Below are 20,251 nucleotides of genomic sequence, written 5' to 3'. Positions count from 1 at the left end.
TGCTAGTTCACATTGAGATGTTTTAATGATTTAAAACAGCGTTTCCCAAACACTGTGCTGAAAAAATGCCCACTTTCACCTGACTGGTCCAAAAATGATTTATTCAACTAAAAAAAAGGGCAGTAGCAGGACATCTTCATGTGTGTCTCGCCTAAATTCCTGCAAGAATATCAGCTTTGTGGTCAACCAAACAGGGCCAGATTTCACACCGGGTGAGTAAATTGAGACTACATTCATTGTATTTAGTTAAAAATGTTTTTCACAAATTTATTTGATGGTGTGCCATGTGATTTTCTCATGTAAACTATATGTCGTGGCTCAAAAAATGTTGGGAAGCAATGATTTAAAATGTACTGCTCAAAAAACAAAATCAAGGGAACATTTAAAAAAACACAATGTAACTCCAAATTAGTGGAACTTCTGTGAAAACTGTCCACATAGGAAGCAACACTGATTCATTTTAACTTATTTTAAAGACATTACATCCAAGGTGAATCAGCCTGTAGTGTGTTTTTCCACTTTTCCACTTTTCCACTATTCCAGAAGGGAATATTCAAATCTTTGTACTTTTTAAGACCTTAAAACACTTTATAGCCTTGACTTTGACACTTTATAGTTTGTTTGTATTTCTTATTCTCCCTCCTTCCTACGATTATTTATTATTGTTATGTTTTACTTTAAACTCTAGCACAACAATTTCCTTCGGTATAGATAAAATTGTTCTTATTCTTATTCTTATTCCTATTCTTATTCTTATTCTTATTTAATTTTGACTGTGACTCCAAATCCAGACCTTCATGGGTTAATAAATTTGCTTTGAATCAATCTTTTTTATTTGTCGGCACATTCAACAATGTAAAGAAGAAAAGTATTTAATAATAATATTTCATTCATTCAGATCTGGGACGTGCTTATATTTGGACAGCCCTCCCCTGGCAGGGTGCAGTTCGCCGCCGCGCCAGCAGGGGGCGCCACCTCCTCGGATTAGCTACTGCATCCGCCGCGAAGAAGGCTAGCCCGGACGGCCCGCCACTCCCGGCTAACGAGTCCTCCGTACGCAATGGGCGTGAGAAGCGGTTTCATTTCCCAGCTTTGGAGATGGAAGAATGAAAAATAAAGAAGGGGGTTTCATTTTCTCTTTTGAGCGTCATTTCCTGACTTTATTAAGTCGGCGTCATGGTCTTTTTTTTTTTCGCGAACGACCGGAGGTTAGCCGAGTGTAACGAATGCTTTTATTTTGAAAGCCGACCGGATGTGCCGCTCTACCCTCATTGACGCGAGTCTGACGGCAGCTTCCGTCGTCATCTCCTCCGTCAGCGGAGCGGCGTGAGCGGCGTGAGCGGCGGCCGCTCCTCCCCGGGGCTCTGCAGCCCGCAGCGGCCGCGGGACCCACAGCAGCCGGGATGGCGTCGCTCGGCGTTGGGTTGCATCCGCTGCGCAGGCGGGCGGCCGGCAGGAGCGCCGCGGTGGAGAGGAGGAACCTCCTCACGGTTTGCAGGTAGGGTTCCTCTGGGTTCCTCTGGGCGGGGAGGGCGAAACGTCTCCTTCGACCGAGCTGCTGACGACAGATTTGTTGATTTAGGTTCTCTAGCACACACACACACACACACACACACCGGCCTCCATTACACATTCATGCAGTCCCAGTCCACATTGTGATCTATTCCAAACAGCTCTCCACATCTTCCTCAACGACTGGGTGAATACTTGATGATGTTCTCGGTGATGTGAGACCTCCTGATAGAACCTTATCACAGATAAGCCATCTGAGTCCAGACCTTGCTTGTGATGAAGTCCATCTGCTCAAGGAGGTTGAGGTGTGCTGCAGAGGCCTCCATCTCTGTTTCTTGGAGCCGTCTCCAAAGGCCTGGAGATGCAGGTCCATCATGTCTGGGAGATGTTCACGCACCTCCTTCTAATGTGTTAGAGCTTTGTTCCTTCTTATTTCCTGAAAGCTGACTCCACAACCCTGCTGTCAACACACACACAGTGACAGAGCACACTCACAAACACACACACACACACACACAGTGGAGGGGTGGAGGTCTCGGATGGATTGCTGGAGCTCTTGGTTCCTCCAGATATCAGTGACTGACAGACAGTCCCCGTAGTGTGTTTAAGACCAGAAGGAGAGGCGGCCCCACCACCTGTGAAGGTCTCAGAAGGTCTCTGAAGGCCTCTGATGCTCCCGCCGCCTGTCGGACATGACATGATAGCTGGGGCAGAAGAACTGGACGTCCCCTTCTTCTGGTCTCGACGACGAGCTCCTGGTAGCACCTCCTCGGCCGAGCAGCAGCTAACAGCTTAGCTTAGCCGAGAGCGGACGGGCTCTCCACGCCAGCCATCAGCTGGGACCTCCATCTCCAGCCTCTGGATCAGGTGGGATGATGATGGAAGAGGAGGAGGAGGAGGAAGAGAAGATAAGAAGGAGGCATGGCGGACTGACGCGATTCACAGAGAAGATGAAACGCTGCCGTGACGGACGAGGAGATTGAAGCAGACACACCATCTGAGATCAGATCTCCTCCATCCCTTAGAGGTGGAGGAGATGGTGGAGATGGTGGAGATGGTGGAATCCGTGTTTGACATAAATGTGTGGTTGTTACGGCTTGGCTGCTCCTCCACGTGGACACCTCCTGGATCTGAAGGCTTCAGCCCAAAAAAAGGGTTCTGCCGATGTTTTTGCTGAAAACTTGATATTTGAAAGTGGGTCGAGGAACCCTGAGGAGAGGAACAAGCGAGGCGTCTCTTCAGGGTCGGACCTGGACCTGGACCTGGACCGGGGAAGCCTAGGTGGCTTCAGGCAGAAGTTCTACCAGCTCTCCACAGATCAACACTGATTCCATCACCCATGAGCAAAGCAGCAGGGTGTGTTTCGCAGAGCTCTGCCAGCAGGACAACCCCATGGTTTCTATCAGAGCTTCACAATGTTTCCATGGCAACCAGTGTGTTTCCTTCAGATGGTCTTGAGGTCCCTCTCGCTTCAGGCCTCCAACGTTCCCCACCAATGAGAGCCCGGTGGGACGGCGGTCCAGCCAATCGCGGTTCATCTTCTCCTCGCCACATCCCCCTCTCCTGCGTGAAGAAGAGCCGCTTGGTTCCATCTCCTCATTCAGAAGAAAAGCCTCAGGAAGCACCTCGTCCACCTCTTCAGGAAATGCACTGGTGTTTGGGGACCCCAGGATCTTCTCAGGAGGTCCCAAAACCGTCACACAGATGTCCTCTGATCCGTGGAGATGTGTGGAGAGGACACCACCACCAGTCAGATGTTTAGGCATGGGGAGATACCACACCGATGGTCCTCACTTGAAGAACCTTCTCACACATGGTCTGCGAGGTGGGATAGCCTATTAGCAGAGGAAGCTAACATGCCATCACCAGGACGTGATGGTGGCAGCAGGTGATCCAGGAGCTCAGGTGGACCATGAGGACATCAGGTCTGGGAATACAGCTCAAAGGATCCAGAGAGGAGGGCTTCCTCAGGAGCCAGCTCAGAAGATGCGGTCAGAAGGCCACCTCCACTCCTGGAGAGCACATGAAGCCTCTGAGGTTAATCCTGTCTCCACGGGGACGGACACCGCTGCCTAGCAACAGAGAAGAGGCAGGGGGATGTGAGAGGCAGATCATCTGCCCACACACACACACACACACACACACACACTGCAGCCTCATCCATTAGGACCTCTTCCTGTGTGATAAGCCGTGGTGGACCAGGCGGTGGGTGGTGGCCGTCTGAGGGCAGAAGGAGGACGGGTTCCTTCCAGAAGAAAAGAAAAAAAAGTCAGATCTCCTCACCCTGGAAAAGATGGAGTTTGAAAAACACCTTCCACTCCAGGGGAGTGTTTGACCCTGAAGGTCCAGGACCTCCTCTGTTCATCTCTGAGATGAACTTCTCACCTTGTTTTCTCCCAGTGAAAGAGAGGGCTGAGCAGACCCAGTCCTCGTGGTCCAGATGTTCTCGCTGAGTGACAGGCCAGCAGAGGGCTGGACCTCCAGCTCGCTCCCGACCACAGCTGACACGGGTTCTCTGTGCCCAGGTTCTCGGTGAAGACGCTGCTGGACCGCTCCTGCTTCGAGACGGTGGATGACTCTTCTCCAGAGTTCTCCAACTTCATCTCCATCCTGGACCACATCCTCAGCCACCGCCTGAAAGGTAAGAACTACAACTCGTGTTTGGGAGTTCTTTCCCAGGGTATCTTCTGACCCAAGCAGGGTCATTGCCTGAGCTTGCTGGTGAGTCCGGAGATCCAGAGGTGCTTGTGATTGAAACCATGTGAGAGTTGGGCCTCTGCTGGTGTCCTCAGATGGTTGCAAGGGCGAGAAGATGCCTCCATACGTGTGAGGTCAAAGCTGAGTGTGTCCTCATATGAGGACACGTGGTCAAGCTTCTGCCTTCTACCTTCCAATGCCATGGTTCTGGAGGGTTTCTCGGTGTCTTCTCCTGCCTGGCCTCAGGGAAGTCCATGCTGTCCCTGTGTGTCCCTCAGGTCAGACTACGTGGTTCGGCTACGAGAGCCCTCGCAGCTACTGGGACTACATCAGAACGGCCTGCAGCAAAGTCCCTCACAACTGCATCCGGAGCATCGAGAGCATGGAGAACGTGCGCTCGTCCAGAGCCAAGGTGAGGGCGTGTGGTCTTCAGGTCTTCAGGTACCGGAGAAGCCGCTGGACGTCCACCAGCTCCCCTGAAGCTGGATCTTTAGCTTCTCTGAAAGGACACCTTCTGAGGGCCCCGTCCTGCCGGCTTTGACCCGGCTTGGGGTCGGAGCCGGCTGACTGGTGGGCGCCGGGGGGGGGTTCGTCCGCGGAGAAGGGCCGCGATTGGCCGATGAAACCCTGACATCACACCTTCTCAGAGAGCGTGGTTGGATTTGAGACAAGATGCTACAAAGAGCACCTTTATTTGGTGATGGTGATGTGGCGAGGAGAACGTGAGATGGGAGGTGGAGCGGTCAGATCTCCAGGAGGCTGATGTTTAATCACACTCTCGGACCGAGGAGCTGTGCGGACGAAGCTCCATGTCTGGATCGCCAGCTGTTGATCTGATTTCAAGTGAAGGTCCGTGGTGCTCCATGTTCTGCTCAGCCCTCAATCAATGCTGCTGGTCTCCGTCCGCAGGGCAGAGCCTGGATCCGAGTGGTCCTCATGGAGAAGAGGCTGTCGGACTACGTCTCCTCCGCGCTGAGGGACTTCAAGACAACCAGGTAGCTGCAACATCTGTTTCCTGAGGAGGACCAGATGGACCTCCAGGTTCTGATTTCATCCAGGTGGTCAGAGGAGTGATGTGTGTGTGTGTGTGTGTGTGTGTTTACCTCAGGAGGTTCTACGAGGACGGGGCCGTGATGCTGGGCGAGGAGGCCGGGCTTCTGGCCGACACGCTCATCGGACTCAACACCATCGACTTCAGGTAGGTCCCACTTGGATCTTCTGCCAGCTGGATCCACAGGCTAACCCTCCAGGGGAGCAGGATACATCACCAGATGTTTGGCTCCATGAGTCAGACCCAAGAAGTCCATCCTGGACTAATTATCTCAGATTCTCGTTGTAACTCCTCACTTCCTGATTGACCTCCTGAAGAAATGTCTCCTTCCGCCTCCCTCTATCTTCTCCCACCGTGTTCTTCACTCCTCTGTGAAGACCAGCTCTCCTCACCCCGCTCTGTGGTGTCTCCTCAGCTTCTGCCTGAAAGGCGAGGGTCTGGACGCCGGCGGCCCCTCGGTCATCGACTACACGCCGTACCTGAAGTTCCATCAGAGGTAGGTCCAGGTCCGGAGGTCTTCGGTTCTCTTCTCAGGACCTTCACCAGAAGGTCCACCTCCGCTCCCCCGCAGCGCCGACAGCATCAGCAGCGACGAGGAGGAGATGAGGACCCTGGGCAGCAGCGGCAGCGAGAGCAGCACCCCAGACAAGGTGGCCACGGCCGCCTCCATCTTCACCGAGCAGAGCAGCCTGGTCAGCAAGTGCAAACGCTTCGAGCAGAGATACCGCATGACGCTGGAGCAGAAGGTGCCCGACTTTGCTCTTCTTCTCAGCTCCAGGGCTGCGCGGAGAAGGTCCTGACCTCCGGCTGCTCTCAGGAGCATCTCCTCCAACTCCAGGAGGTTGCCCACGGAACGGTCCCACATATCAATAATATATTTATCATATGATAATAATTAGATGAATTTAGATTCAACACGAATCTCCGAAGAACCTTCTGTCGTGGAGGTCAGGACCTGAACACGTTGAAGACCCCTGCTTACTTCACAGCATACTTTATGTTGTTCTCGACTTGACAGATGGTCTTCTACAAGCGTGTGCTTGTCACTTGATCTAGTAAACAAATTGTGTGTGTGTGTGTGTGTGTGTGTCCCAGGGTTACCTGGAGGAGCTGGTGCGTCTGCGTGAAGCCCAGCTGTCGGAGGCCATGTCCCACAACCGGGCCCTCCAGCAGACCCTGGCCGACACACACCTGTCACACACGCTGGAGAAGGAGCAGCTGGAGTTCATTATCCTGGAGCTTCAGGACCAGCTGTAGGTTCCTCGTCCTTCTGCTGCTCTAGATGTTGTCCTTTCAGGTCCTCCGACGTTGAGGAGCCAACCTGTGGTGACCTCATCTCAGGCTGTAAGGTTTTTGTGTCTTCTGGAGGCCGGTGCAAGCAACACGACTAACACACACTCATACGCACACACGCCTGCGGTGCCGAGACCAGCATCCAGGGCTGAAGTCCTGCGGGTTCCGCTCCGTCTTCTTCTGCAGGACCGTCCTTAAGAACAACGACCTGCGGTCCAGACAGGAGCTGACGGCCCATCTGACCAATCAGTGGCCTTCGCCGGACGCCCTGGACGCGGACGGCGTGGCCCTGGACACGCTGCTGTACAGGAAGAGGACGGGGCGCTGGGCGGAGTACGTGGCCCCGACCGCTGATTTCGGTGCCTCGGACAGAAGCCGGTCGGTTCCATTCACACGTGCTTTTTTTGTTTTTCCGCATGTCGACGCAGGCAGAGCTTCCAGAGCCTGGAGCAGCTCTCCGCAGACGTCAGCCTCTCCCAGTCCTCCCTGGAGCCGTCACACACTCCGGGTCCGGATGCTCGGCCCGGAGCCGCTCGCTGGCACCGCCCAGGTACCTTCACCTCAGGGGCCTCCAGCTGAAGAGCTTTCAATTTCTGCAACCGCAGAATCGCTAGTGTTTGATTTTGTGATATTTTCAGCTGAATGTCTTAGTTATGCTGGTGATCTGATAGTAAGGCCTTTGCTTTGTTGCTCCTCCTCGAAGTTTGGACTCTGCCGCCCGTCAGTGACGAGCTAGCTAGTTAGCAAACGCTCCTCTGTCGGTTACATCTTGTCAGTTTGCAGCTGCGGACCTCTGACCTCCTGCATGTAAACAGGATGTTCTCCCCTCTCTGCTTCTGCTCAGCCAAGGAGGAAACGCCGTCCCTGCGCGGCCTGTGCGGCTCCCTGACCTCCGTGGCCAGCTACAAGTCTCTGGCCAGCCTCAAGTCCAGCGAGTGTCTGGCCAGCCCGGCCACCGAGGTCAGCAGCCCCGGCGTCAGCCCCTCGTAGGCCGGCGGAGCGGCAGAACCTCCCGGCCCCCACCGACCCCTGCATGGGTGACGTTACTCCACTCCTCCTTCATGTATGTTCTCCATGTGTGCGCTTCACCTGACGGAGCGGCTTCACCCGCGTAGGTCCAGGCCCCGCGCGTGTCCCGGGGACTCCGATTGGCCGGGGCGGATCACCTGACCGCGTCGTGTGTAGATGTGAATCATACGGTCTGTTTGTGTGTGTTTTAATTGTGCAGTCCTCACACACACTCACACACACAGGTTAATACAGGGACCACTTTAAGGACCAGAGGTAGCTCTCCGTGGTCTGAGGTCTCCTGCCTGTCCTCGTCCTCCCCCCGCTGTCGTCTTCACGTTCCCGTGCCTTCGTTATGATTTTGCGTTAAGTTCTCAGGTTCCTCGGTTAGATCACCATCGGAGAAGGGCGTCTCCCGTTCTCCTCATCCTTCCAGAGCAGTATCCCCCTTTACCTCTCGCGGCCCGTGGGCTCGGTGGCCCCGGGCTCACCTGCACCGCCGTCTGTGCACAGACGTAGGGAAGACGTTTTCTCGGCTCGGTTTGCCTTTTTATTCATTTACTGGAATAAAACTCCGTCTCCCATTAAAAAAAAAAAAAAAAAAAAAAAAAAAAGCTCCTGTTCTTTTCCGGCGTCAGTCAGTGCATTAAATTATAATCACACAACATTCATACATCAACACTGGAGAGTTCCTGAGGGGGAACCCGGACTCTGATCTACCCCCAGAGAAAAGATTCCCCCTTCCTTCTAAGAACGTCTGGCACAGCGCTCGTCATCCCCGAGATTTCTTACATACCATTTGAATGCAGCACCCTGATTGGATATACAGTGGTTATTTAAAGTCAAGACGACAACACAATGTTTGTGAACGTGTCCCTTGCTGAAGGCGGACTCCGTAGCGTCCCGCAGCAAGGAGGCCTCAGGCGGTGTCCTGTCCCCTGGTAGCCCGTTCCCGGTTGTGTTTGCGGAAGAAGGCCTTCCCCAGCTCGTAGCTGCTGATCATGATGGCGCAGGCGGGGGCCACCTTGCACACCCTGGGCAGGAACCCTGAGGAGGGCGAGTACACGTCACTGGAGCCGCAGCCACCCCGCCTGAGACGGGGGAGCGGCACCCACCTGCAAACAAACCCCGGACGCCGTGATCCGTCACGATCCTCTTCATCACGCTGAGGGTGGACGACGGCACCCGATTGGACGCTGACCACACAAACACAAAGAGTTAGCGCTTTAGCATCCGCCGATATTTACCCCTTCGGTAACACCAGACCACCGGGGCTGCCGGACTTACCGTTCATGGCCATCAGCTCCCCGAGCTCCACCTGCCTCCTCGTCTTTACCACGTCAAAGGGCAGCGTCACGATGGCGGCGATCTGGAAGGAGTCGCACAAGTGCAGGCCGGTCAGCAGAAACAACACACACACACACACACACACACGCGAGTTGTGCGTCGCTGAAGCTACGTGAGTTCTGAGACGACTCCCTGAAGATACCAGGAAAGTTGCATTTCTCATCAGAGCACTCAAGCTCTGGGAAATATAACATCGCTTTTAAGTATTAGTTTCCCCTCCAAGGGTCTGCAGGAGACTTTTAGCAAAGTGCAATGTTATTATAAGACTTTTATTAATCCCTCGTGGGACATTCCTCTCTGCTCTGGATCCATCACGGATGAACGGCGAGCGGTTAGCAGCCACCGAGCGGCGCCAGGGGAACAGTTAGGATTTCAGCGTCTTGCTCAACGACACTTCAGCAGGCCGAGAAGAACCATCCCAGCGCCGCAACGCCCCTATTTTAATTGATCTATCTTCTATTATTGAATTTTCCTCAGTAACTGAGAAAAGTACTGGTCCAGTCCCAGCTGTAATACCCTTCTGCATTTAAGTTTCCGTCTGTTTACCGACGTGCTGCGGGGTGTGTGGTTTCCATGGAAACCGCAGACTCACGGTGCCGGAGGTGGCCCCGGACACGAAGGTGATGGGCAGCGTGGGCTCGGCGACACGGCGCCTCTGGCACAGGAGGCTCTTGAACCTCTCGTAGTTGAACCAGTACATGGCGGAGAAGGGCACGTCCCGCAGCAGCGTGGGGCCCCAGCCTCGCCACAGGGACCGCCAGCCCTCCGACTCCACCGCCGTCCGCACGCAGCCACGCAGCTCCTTGTAGGACAGCTTCCTGGACTGCAGCTTGGTGCGCAGAAGCTCCAGGGGGCTGATGACGGAGACGGACCCCACTGCAAACACAGGAACACACAGGGCGAAGGTTGGGACCTCCAGCGGCTACAACTTAACACGCTCTACTGGATGTCCCTCAAAACAGGTCTGCTCCAGCTTTTGCATTCCAGAACACGGGTCTGCGCTTTCTGAAGGATCCTGTTCCTTCCTCTCTCTTGAGGATGCTTCCTGTGAGGTCATTTTTGTCTTTGTGCTGTTTATCATCGGGTTTTTCTGGCGCCGTTGGGCCGGCTAGACTTTCTCTGGAGGCTCTCCAGTCTGCCTGGTCGCTTCCACCCTCCGCTCTCCTTTTAATAACTTCTCAGGCGCTTATTAAAAGTCGGCCTCAGAAAGTTTCCCGTGGCGTTCCTGGAATTAAATCCGTCTAGGGCCGAGACAGGGGCAGAGCGGCGCGATCTCCAAACGATACCGCCGTTATTAACAAATCACATTAATTAAACTTTGATAACTAATTCAGAGGAGGCCTTTTCGTCTCTACGTGCACCGTTCTTCTTCCAGGACACGCATGTGATAGTGGCCTCCATCCAGACTAAACGCCGGCACGCTCTGGGTAGACTCGGTCTTAAAGAACAGTTCTGTGTCAATCAAACTCCCTCTGTTTGGGTATAAATGTTGAACCCACAGCGGAAGACGGAACTCCAGTTTTCTAGCAAAGGTTCAGTTCACCCTTCCTGTCTGAGCAGAGCCCAAAATCCTATTTCTAAATCTGAACATGGAGAAAAATGTATACAAATTGCAGCTAAAAACTATTGTAAGGATTGTGAGCTTTACTCACATTTTGACATGATTTTAATCGCTGATGAGCCCCTGCCTGCAACCAGAAGGGGGCGCTGCAGGCGCTGAGTGCTTTCTACCTTTTATTCCTATTTGCTTCAATCCCAGCTGCCTCTCTCATCAAACCTGTCAAATTTACTTCTTTCCGCCTCGGCCCGTCCTTGGGTTCAAAACCCGTGTGTGTGTAAACTCACCCCGAGCTGTCGCCCCGGCGAGGAGGGGTGCGAAAGCGGCGTGGTCGCCCATCCTCTGCTTCAGAGCTGTGTTCAGCTGGTCATAACATGTGAAGTAGATAACCGTGGCTGGGACGGCCATCACCCTGGAGACCGAGCGAACACAGATGCCAGGGTGAGAATCCACCGCGAGCACAGGGTGGACGAGAACATCTGGAGCTCTGATTGCAAAGCTGTTGTGACACGGGTCGTCTCGCGGTTTCCCATGCGGGAGGCACGACTGTAAATCCCGACGTGGACTACGGTATGATGAAGGACTCACAGGGTCGGGGGCAGGCCGCTCCACAGGGACCGGACTCCTTCTCGCCCCACGATCTTGATAAAAGCGTCCTGTAGAGACGGAGGTCTGTGTTGAGAAAGGTTTCCCCGCATCCGGGAGGCATGACGGACTCTAACCTACATTTTTGACAGCTATTTTCCCGCCTAATATACAGAGATCAGCTCCTCACCCTGGACCAAACATCACCGGTTTTCCCCGGCGAGGCCCGTTTCGCGTGAGGAACAGTCTGATAAGAGTCGTAAAAATGCCCCATGCACGCGGAGAAGTTCCCCCTTTTTTTTTTTGATGAACACCGAAAAACTGACGGTTGCGTAAGACTGTGTCCGTATTGGTGTTTGAGCGAATTCTCTGCTTCTTCTAAGTGTCAAAACACCGGGATGGTCGAAGCTTTACCAGAGTTCCGGTGAATTTGCCGGGGGCTTTGTACCAGGCCTTGGAGTTCCCGTTTTCACACACGCAAAGGTGGTCCATGAGTCCGTTGCAGTAGACAAAGCACTTCCCTGAAGATTGAGGAGGGTGTTAGAAAAACAAGAACGTGACAGCACCGGAGCAGAGGAGGTCCTGCTCGTCCTCACGTACCTTTGAGAAAGGGACTGTTCTGGGCTTGAAGCCTGATCTTCACAACGTCCAGCGGCGTTACTGAAACCCACGAGAAAACGCAAAACTTTGACATCAGTTGTCGGGCGAATTACAGAAAATCGGTCAGATGAGCCTCAGGCGCAGATGTCATCGAGCAAAGATCACGAGGCGACTACGGGACACCGTTGCAAATAGAAAATGCATAAATTTGTATCCAAACATAATATTAGCTTTATTCATTTCAGCTCCACCTCCTTCAGAACCTGAGCATGTTGTCTGTCATGGCTTTAAGCCCAATATAGGATCAGTCAGTGAGTCAGATAATCCAAACCGGAGCAGAGGATTCAGAAACTTGCCAGAGTCCAGAGGGTTCCACAGGAATCAAGTGTAAGAACAAGGGTGTCAAAATGAAAGAGAAACAAAAGGTAGAAACGAAAAGTAGAATGCATATCGCAGCTGCTACTCTGCTGTCACACCTATTCCTGCAAACACCCAACTTTACAAATAACTCTCAACACAAGGGCTACCTCTCTGTGGCACGGCTTTGGGAGGAAATATTTCAGTCTTTCGGATTTTGCTATCAGTAGTTTATAGAAGGAAATAAATATGTTCATTTCACTCAAACATATATATCGACAGTTGAGAGAAAAGGCTGACTTTGCAGTGGTGTTTTGATGGGAAACATTGAGAGACCACTGTGTCCCAGAGGAAGTAGGCGGCGTCCCTGCTGCCCGACAGCTGAATAACACCAATTAATCACCGATCACCGGGTGATTCGTTTAAGAATAATCAACAAATAGCTGATTGATCGTCAAAAAAAAAACAGTGCTTTCCATTCTAATGGGGCTGACGTAGAATCCTGAGCGACCATTAGCATCACAATCATCTCCTCACCGAACAGAGATGTGAGCAGGGCTCCGGAGCACGACGACACCATCTGCTGCACCGGGGTGATGCTGTTCATGACTGGAGGAGAAGAAGACCTCGGGGTGCTCATGCTGGATCCTTCAAACAAAAACAAAACACTGACACACCCACAGAGAGAGAGAGAAACACACATGAGATGTACATCAGCTGTCAGAGCGATGCTAACGGCTAACTGAAGCCGGGCTAGCTAACCTCCCGTCGGCTAAAAGTGCTATGTGACCGTAGACTCCCTTGGAGATCGATGTCCCCCGTCGTCTGCGTATGATACTGTAGGTTTTTACCTACACTTTGAGCCCTTCTTGAGCGAGGAGACCGGATGGGGAGCCGCCCCCCCTGTCCGGGGAGGAGTGTGACGCCCGTGTCAGGAAAACACGGTGAGTTGTTTAAGATCACTTTCATTCTGACGCAGCACCGCGGAGACGCACTTTCTTTTAAAACACCCAAGTGGGGGGAGGCATTCTATTTATAATAATTTAGAAATCAGCCTTTTTGTTAAAAACAAACTCTTCTAGACGCCGAGTATTTATTTCACGTTATATTTTGTTTGTTTTTTTTCTCCGAGGATGTGGAAACACAACTTCTTAACGGAAAGGCGATGTTTACTTAACACTCAAAGATTGCCAGATAAGATGTACAAAAACCTGCCTATGAGAAAATAGTCTCGTTATCTTTTGACAACACTAGAGAGAATTAACAAATTCAATCTCTGTATTTTTTATATTTTAAAAATAAAACAGGATGATCGATAGGAAGAGTGGTATTATCTGTGCTGATGAATATCTGGAGGAAGGTAAAGGGAAGCTAGTTTAGCGGATATTGCAAATATGGCAACTTTGCAGTTGCCTCGGCTCTGCGTCCGAAGCGGGAAAGGGGCGCTTTGTGAAATATCGGAATGAAAGTTTATAATTCGGCACTTGAAGGACTTGAACAGCCATAAAACACTTCGGAAGCGCTCGGCGTGTAACAAAAGAAACATGCGAACGCTGCTTTGGCCTCATTTAATTCACCCAAAACGACGAATAGCCCTTAGCGAGCTAAGCGGCTAAGTTAACCGACCGAGAGCCGCCGCACTAGAAAGTTTACGGTAATGAAAGTTCGTCTTCTCAAACTCAACCTTCTAAAAAACGATAAATAGAAACTCTTAGGTGTCTTAATAACTGCTCTGATAACGCTGTCTTCCTTAAACAGCTGTGTTTTTTGTTTGTGACCGAGCCCCGGCTCCGCGAAGACGGGCTCCTTCATGACGGAGAACCAGATGAACATGAAATCGAAGCGGGCCCCGCGGCGGCCCGGAGCCGGCTGCAGAGGTAAGTTCCTCGGATAAGCCGCGGGCTGAACCCCCGGGCTGAGCCTCGGCACTTTCACTTCCTCCCTTCCGGGAACTGGGGATTAGCAACATTACCGTAATACCTTCCAAATCCAGGAGCCCCCAGGCCTCCATGAGTCATTATTGTCATTTAAAACATTTTTTAAAAGTAAAATTGTAAAAAGTAAGAGCCCCCCCCCCCCCCCCCCCCCCCTCGAGGATCTGGGTTTTGGTTGAATTTGTGTGTTGCTGGTTGATGTATGGCCTCTGCTGTGTGTTGTGTTCAAGATTCATATGTACCATGTGGAAATGACCTTCCTACTTTACTGTCCACAGTGCATTTGGATTTGTATCGATAATATATAATCAGAGATGAAGATGCTGAGGTTCTCTTTGGGGGTGACGAGGTAGGATAGGATCAGGAAGGAGTCCATCAGAGGGACGGCTCATGTTAGATATTTTGGAGAGAAGGTCAGAGAATGGTTGGGTCGTGGACAGAGGAGGGAGGGTGAATATACTGGTAGATGGATGTTGGAATTGAAGGTCTAGAGGAAAACCAAAGACAAGATTAATGGACGTTGTGAGAGAGGAGGATACAGAGAATAGGGTTAGATGGAGAAGGTGGATTCGCCGTGGCGACCCCCAAAGAGAAAAGCCCAAAGTCGAACAAGTAAACATTATAAATATGAACGGTGTTGGCAGTGCAAGTAAAACATTGAGTGCAGCTTGGCGTGTAACTCACAAAGTGCAATGGTGGGTACAGTTTAAATGGCAGTCGTTCCATGTGCAGCGCTCCATTTAAAGTGCAGTGTGAATTTAAACTCGCCTGGCAGCAGCACCTCATAACTCATGGCTCGGACCAACTCCTCAGAGCTCCAAAGCTGCAAGCAGGGATTATTGGTAACAGAAAAATGTTGTCTGGAACATTTTAATTTCTTCTGGTCCCAAAAAACCATTCAGATATACCATATTTTGCGGACCAAAGGGCATTATGAGGCGTAATATGAATGAACGTGTCCATTTTCATACATTAGCCACATGATAAAACAAAGTGAAACAAACTAGGCATTTTAGTCAAACTGTATTCAACTTATTCACTGGTTTAATTACTCACTGTTTGTCCTCTAACTGTGACCATCTCACTTTGTTCCCTTTAAATCCCTGTTTGGTCCTCTTTACCCAGCGCACTTCATTTACTTGCTTCCTCCACCACTGTACCATTGATTCATTCCTGTTGAATTCTTTCGTGACTGCTCCATTCCCATGATCTGCTGTGTGACCGATAGCCTTGAGTTTGAATTCCACTTCATAAGCACGTCTCTTAACAGGTGCCATTTTGTGGGGTCCTCAGTAATATTCTGTTGAAGCACAGTACATACCGCTGTTACAAAAAGCGGCGGAGGTAAGCATACAAGTACTGTTCCGATTGGTTTATCGGAGGCCATGCCTCTCCTGCCAATTTTGGAGAGTTATATTTCTATTAATTTTAATATTTATCAGTGATTTACACTATAAAGGTATTTTTCATTTAACTTCACTTATTTAAGATTGTTTTTCACTCAAAATACTGGATTTACACATTTACTGTTCAAATGCTGAGAAGGGGTGTGCAGTGAGGCCGCCGACTGTTGAGCCTCAACGTAGATTGTGCAATGATGGTAGACTCCTGGCATGCTCTGTACTAAGACCATATTGCTGTCTCTCTGTATGTCACTATTAAAAGGTTAAAACACTTTGGCTACATGAACAACATTTCCAATGTACACTGTTTTTTTTTTTTTTTTTGTCAACTGTATATGTGTAATTTTCTTGTGCTGAGCGATCATAAAACAGCTGCCAAGAGCCACTAAGAGAGGCACACGGTTCTCCTGCCTCATGGTAAGGGGCGCTCATGATTCCAGGGATTCTTCTTGCGACTCCTCGGCTTATTCGGTGAATAAGCTACTCTGTAGGGGTCATACATTTGTCAATCTGATTGTGATGAAGTCAGTGCCTCACCAGCCCTGTACCTCACTGCATGTCACTGAGTAATGCAAAATGTGTTGTGAATTTATCTCAGAAGATACACGTCTGGACTTAATTATCCTTCAGATGCTCACATTCATCTAAATCCAAGAGGTGACCTCCTATTAGAGGACAAAGCTGGTGTCTTCTGTGTGTTCCAGGTGCAAACCGAGGGGAGAAGACGACCCTGCCCCCGTCACAGGCATCCACCCAGCCCAGAGGCGTCAAGCCCTTTGCCGGGAAAGTGTTTTACTTGGACCTGCCGTCCAGCAGGGTGGCTGAGGCTCTGGAGAGGGACCTTACGGACCTCGGAGGGGTGAGACATGGTCTTCTAATATCTCCTCCTGCTGTAATTCAGACAACTGGACACTGTTGTAATTTTTGGTGTCTGTGGGGCGAGGAAAGATGGGTGTGGGGGATACTTTGTGCGCTTCCTTGGTGGTCTTGGTTGGTTTTTAGCTCCACCTTGTACTGACGTGGAGGTACCCAAGGTCTGGGCAATGCCTGGAGATGTCACAGGTTCTCCTCTCAGGGGAAGTTGGTGGAAAGTACATGTATGATGGTACTGACGCATGCTTTGCCGTTGTCCCTCCAAGCTGCAGGCCAAAGTTCATCAGAGCTGCTGTCGGTCATTTCACAGATTCAGATCGGTCTGATCTCCGCCGGGCCTCCGCTCTACGCTTAGAACGTTAAATGTTTGACAGCCTGAGTCCCACCCCACCGGGGTGTGCCATTTAAAAGAAGACCTTTCACCTCCACTGGGCCTCATCCACGTGAGGAGGCCACACCAATGTTTGAGGAAGATAGAAGCTGTGGGGTAAACTCCCAGCACGCTGGAGCTGAAGAACCAAACCACAGTTTGGTGTTTGTCATGAACAAGCGGAGTCACGCCTGTGCTCTTTGTGCTGTGGATGCTGCTCCGGGAGGAGTTGGCACTGAGATGTTTGTGAGGAAGCACACCAATGAAAAGTCTCCTCTGTTTCCCAGCACGTGGAGAAGTTCTTCAGTAAGGACATCAGGTATCTGGTGTCCAACAAGAGGGAAGCCAAGTATGTGCGCTGCCTTGGGCAGGACTCTCCGGTCCCCAGTCCAGTGTCGGGTCCGAGCTCCCCCCAGGTCCCCCCGGCCCGGCCGGGATCCACGGGGAACCTGAAGAACAAGTCCGGCGTTCCGACGGAGGCGGTGGGTTCTCCTCCCGGGTCTGTTCTGGTCCCCCCCCCCCCCCCCCCCCCCCCGCCAGCGTCCGATTTCATTTGGACCGTTGCCTTCGCAGGTCATCTCCAGCCGGGGGAAATCTCTGGTCGAGAGGGCGGTGAAGGAGAAGGTTGGTTCCACGGGATGTTCTTGCAGCAGCTCCCCTCCCTTCCAAGTAAAAAGTTTTTGTCTTTTCAGGAACGGCTGCAAGTGAACAAAATCCTGTCCAAGGCTCTGGAGTGGGGCGTGAAAATCCTCTACATCAACGGTACGCCGCCGTCCTGCCCTGCGGGGGAGATACAGTCAAACCCCACCCTGAGTCCGGACTCTTGAATGCTCTTACAGATATCCTGGCTTACGTGGAGAAGAAGAAGAAGGCCTTTGGCGTCCGATGTCCCGACCCCGCTGCCGACAAGACAAGCGTAAGAGTCTCCTCGCCGCCATTATCACCCGAAATCGCTTTTAGTATTTGAGGAAAATTATGTTTTCTGTCCCGCGCGTCAGGTCAGGACCGAAGCTGCGACAAAGCTCCGCCTGGAGCGAAGCAGAGGTGAGGACAGTACGGCCGTCGAGTTCTCCGCGTTCGCCCCGCTAATCGTGTGTCCTGATACGAGCGACCGTGGGTTTGCGTTCCCAGGGAGGCGAATCAGGGAACCCTTCGTGAAAGTCGAGGACAGCAGCAGGTCAGAGGTCGCGGCGTTTGCTTTCCGACGGCGTGCGGCCGATGCTCCTGCTTGTGATTTGACGCCCCCGTCGGTTTGCTGTGACCAGGCTCTACCGGCCCATCTACCTCACCTTGGCCGCCGTGCCGGAGATAAACCTGACTACAGCGGCCCCCTGCTGCCCTTTCCAGACGGAGGACAAGGACCAGGCGAGGCCCGGGCAGCGGGGACTCAGGTTCGGAGAGCGAGCCGACCCTGCCGGAGATCACTCGCGGTGACATCACTTCCTGTTCAACACTTAAAAACAGGAAACTCATCTTCACCGCCTCGTCAGAGGCCTCCTCAAATGGAAGCTGACTCTCCGGGGTTCTTCTGGTCCACAGAGGAGCCCGGGCTCCAGCCAGCGAGAAGAAGGCGCCCGGCCGGAGGAGGAGCAAGGACAAGCGACGGGCCGGCTACTGCGAGTGCTGCATGATGAGATACGAGAACCTGAACACGGTGAGGGACGGGCTGGAACCTCAGCAGAACTTACCGCTCCTAAAAACATGAACATCTTCTCGACAGCTGCCAGGAAAGGATGAGGAGGTCCGGTTTGATTGGAAACCGTGGTTTTTTTGTTTTTTTTGCGAAAGTTCAGAGGAGGTCAGCTGAGCGGGTGAGGCCTGATCAGGACTCAGGCCTATAAACGAGGCTTCGTGGAGAGAGAGTTCCTCCGAGGACACCTGAGGAACCTGATGTTTGTAACCAATAAAGCCGGCTTGCTTCTAACGGGCTCTGACAGGTTCACACCGAAGAGGTGGAACACCACAGTTTGAAGATCCTCCACGGACTCGACGTTTCCCGTATTCCATTGATCGACGTCGCTGATGCTCCTCTCTCTCCGCAGCATCTGAGGAGCGAGCGTCACAGGGCTTTCTCCACCAGTGACGAGTACCTGGTTCTGGACAAACTGGCCTCCACTCTGCGCTGCGACCTCGTCGCGTGTCAAGATGAAATGTAACCCCTCGAAGTTCTTCTCCTTCCACGCAGGCCCGGCGGGAGGTAGATGTCTGACAGCCTTCTCCTCCGTTCTCTGTTCCCGTCAGACCAAAAGCCAGCGGCTCCTCTGCCCTGACGGCTCGGGCCCCGTGCCGCAGACCCCGGCCGAAGCGGGAGGAGGACCTGGTCGGCCTGGGGGTCTTCGGCGAGGAGCAGGTTCCAGGGAGGAGACCGGGAGGGCAGGGCGGCGGCAGGACCGCATCCACCTCTTCTGACAGGCTGATGTTCAGAAGAGTGGCTCATAAACGCGCCCGTCGACAAGCCGCCGCAGCCCCATGTCAAGGGGACCCACGGCGCCGGCGCCTGGCTGGAACGGCGCCCTCCGGTGGCGAGGCTCTCGGACGCAATCCTCCCGGAGGTCCTCAGTTGGAGCAGGACCTTCAGACATGTTCCACAGACAGTAGCTCAACCTCATTCCCGCAGGACGCCGGTGCAGCCGCCGGCGTTTGCCACGGCGGCCAAGGGAGGAAGGATGTCCCGCAGGACAACTGGCCGTCCGGCGAGGTGGGGGTGGAGCGCCCGCCCGAGCCGGAGGCGGAGAGCGCCTCCCCAGTCCTGGAGATCCGGAGGAAGGTCAAAGTATGCAGGTCTAGAAGGGGGACCGTGGACAGGCGGGTTCCACCGCTAGGAGGGGAGAAGCCCGGTGCCTTCAAAGAGCCGTCCCTGCTCCGCCTTTGGGAGATCTTCAGCTCCAGTGACACCACCCACGGGGAGTTCCTCGGCTTCGAAAACTAGACGTGAGCTCCGTGGACTCGAACGCAAGTCTGGTGACTCCGTGCATCTTCTGCCCCTTGAACCACGAGGTGAAACCAGAAGAAACAGGGTGAGGAGCCATCATACGGACTGAATATGAATGAAAGCGGGCCGTGGTCATCTTCGGTCCCGGTCGCTGCTGCGGTGGGACGAGGAGGACCTGCTGCAGAAGGTCCTCCTCCTCCTGGCCACCAGCGATCCACTTTTCATTGTTCTGAGAGGCCGGCCGTGACGGACACCAGATGTTTGTTGGCTGCGATGTCGCCTGTCAGATCCCGACAGCTAATGTTGTGATGTGTGTCGTACCCCCATCCAAAGAAGAACATCTCCCAAACATCTGTTTTGGTAACTTTCACTTTGTGTTGATTTTTTTTTTTTTTTCTTTTTTAAATTTATTTATTTTCCATTTCAAACTGTTGCGTCTCAGTGCTGCCCGGTTCCTACAGCAGGGTCACATCTTCAGGGTGAGTTGGCGCTCCTCGAAAGCTTTGGGCAGAGACCATCACACGTCTCCATCTCCATGCAGTGGACCGAGGCAATAGAGATGAAGATGCGGAGGCTCTCCTTGGGAGTGAGAAGGATGGAGAGGAGGCCCATCAGAGGGACAGCACACGTTAGATGTTCTGGATAGAAGTCGCACTGAGATGGTTTGCTCATGGTGGGAGGATGCTGAGACCGAAGAGGAGGTGTATGGATGGATGGAGGAGAAGATGACA

At 52.5% G+C, this 20,251-nt stretch overlaps 3 protein-coding genes across 5 annotated transcripts; 2 read left to right on the top strand and 1 right to left on the bottom strand.

Moving 5' to 3' along the window:
- Positions 1-1,045: 1,045 nt before the first annotated feature.
- Positions 1,046-8,175, top strand: rundc3b (RUN domain containing 3b). The gene is made up of 11 exons (XM_086155304.1): positions 1,046-1,498; positions 4,038-4,153; positions 4,488-4,621; positions 5,119-5,204; positions 5,318-5,407; positions 5,676-5,756; positions 5,832-6,006; positions 6,356-6,513; positions 6,740-6,886; positions 6,982-7,103; positions 7,398-8,175. The coding sequence occupies exons 1-11, from the start codon at positions 1,404-1,406 to the stop codon at positions 7,541-7,543; spliced, it is 1,350 nt and encodes a 449-aa protein (XP_086011430.1). The 5' UTR covers positions 1,046-1,403; the 3' UTR covers positions 7,544-8,175.
- slc25a40 (solute carrier family 25 member 40) lies at positions 8,089-12,937 on the bottom strand. Its single transcript, XM_086155305.1, has 10 exons — positions 12,771-12,937; positions 12,546-12,676; positions 11,652-11,711; positions 11,466-11,572; positions 11,055-11,122; positions 10,754-10,878; positions 9,501-9,784; positions 8,849-8,930; positions 8,677-8,757; positions 8,089-8,608 (listed from the first exon to the last, which is right to left on the bottom strand). The coding sequence occupies exons 2-10, from the start codon at positions 12,646-12,648 to the stop codon at positions 8,481-8,483; spliced, it is 1,038 nt and encodes a 345-aa protein (XP_086011431.1). The 5' UTR covers positions 12,649-12,676; positions 12,771-12,937; the 3' UTR covers positions 8,089-8,480.
- dbf4 (DBF4-CDC7 kinase regulatory subunit) lies at positions 12,819-19,885 on the top strand. 3 transcript variants are annotated; one of them, XM_086155301.1, is made up of 13 exons: positions 12,819-12,952; positions 13,767-13,885; positions 16,050-16,204; positions 16,876-17,070; positions 17,162-17,212; positions 17,281-17,350; positions 17,428-17,504; positions 17,587-17,632; positions 17,720-17,765; positions 17,854-18,018; positions 18,128-18,242; positions 18,631-18,740; positions 18,830-19,885. In XM_086155301.1, the coding sequence occupies exons 2-13, from the start codon at positions 13,819-13,821 to the stop codon at positions 19,515-19,517; spliced, it is 1,785 nt and encodes a 594-aa protein (XP_086011427.1). In that variant the 5' UTR covers positions 12,819-12,952; positions 13,767-13,818; the 3' UTR covers positions 19,518-19,885. The 3 variants fall into 3 exon arrangements, with proteins under 3 accessions (XP_086011427.1, XP_086011426.1, XP_086011428.1); XM_086155300.1 differs by lacking the exon at positions 12,819-12,952 and adding an exon at positions 13,028-13,662; XM_086155302.1 differs by lacking the exon at positions 12,819-12,952 and adding an exon at positions 13,035-13,662 and having other exon boundaries at positions 17,854-17,979; positions 18,830-19,884.
- The last annotated feature ends 366 nt before the right edge of the window (positions 19,886-20,251 follow it).

The sequence above is a fragment of the Fistularia commersonii genome, chromosome 11 (assembly GCF_037954325.1).
Source record: "Fistularia commersonii isolate RoL2024-O1a breed Wild chromosome 11, RoL_Fcom_v1.0, whole genome shotgun sequence".
Lineage (NCBI taxonomy): Eukaryota > Metazoa > Chordata > Actinopteri > Syngnathiformes > Fistulariidae > Fistularia > Fistularia commersonii.
This window is presented reverse-complemented; position numbering and strand designations above follow the sequence as displayed.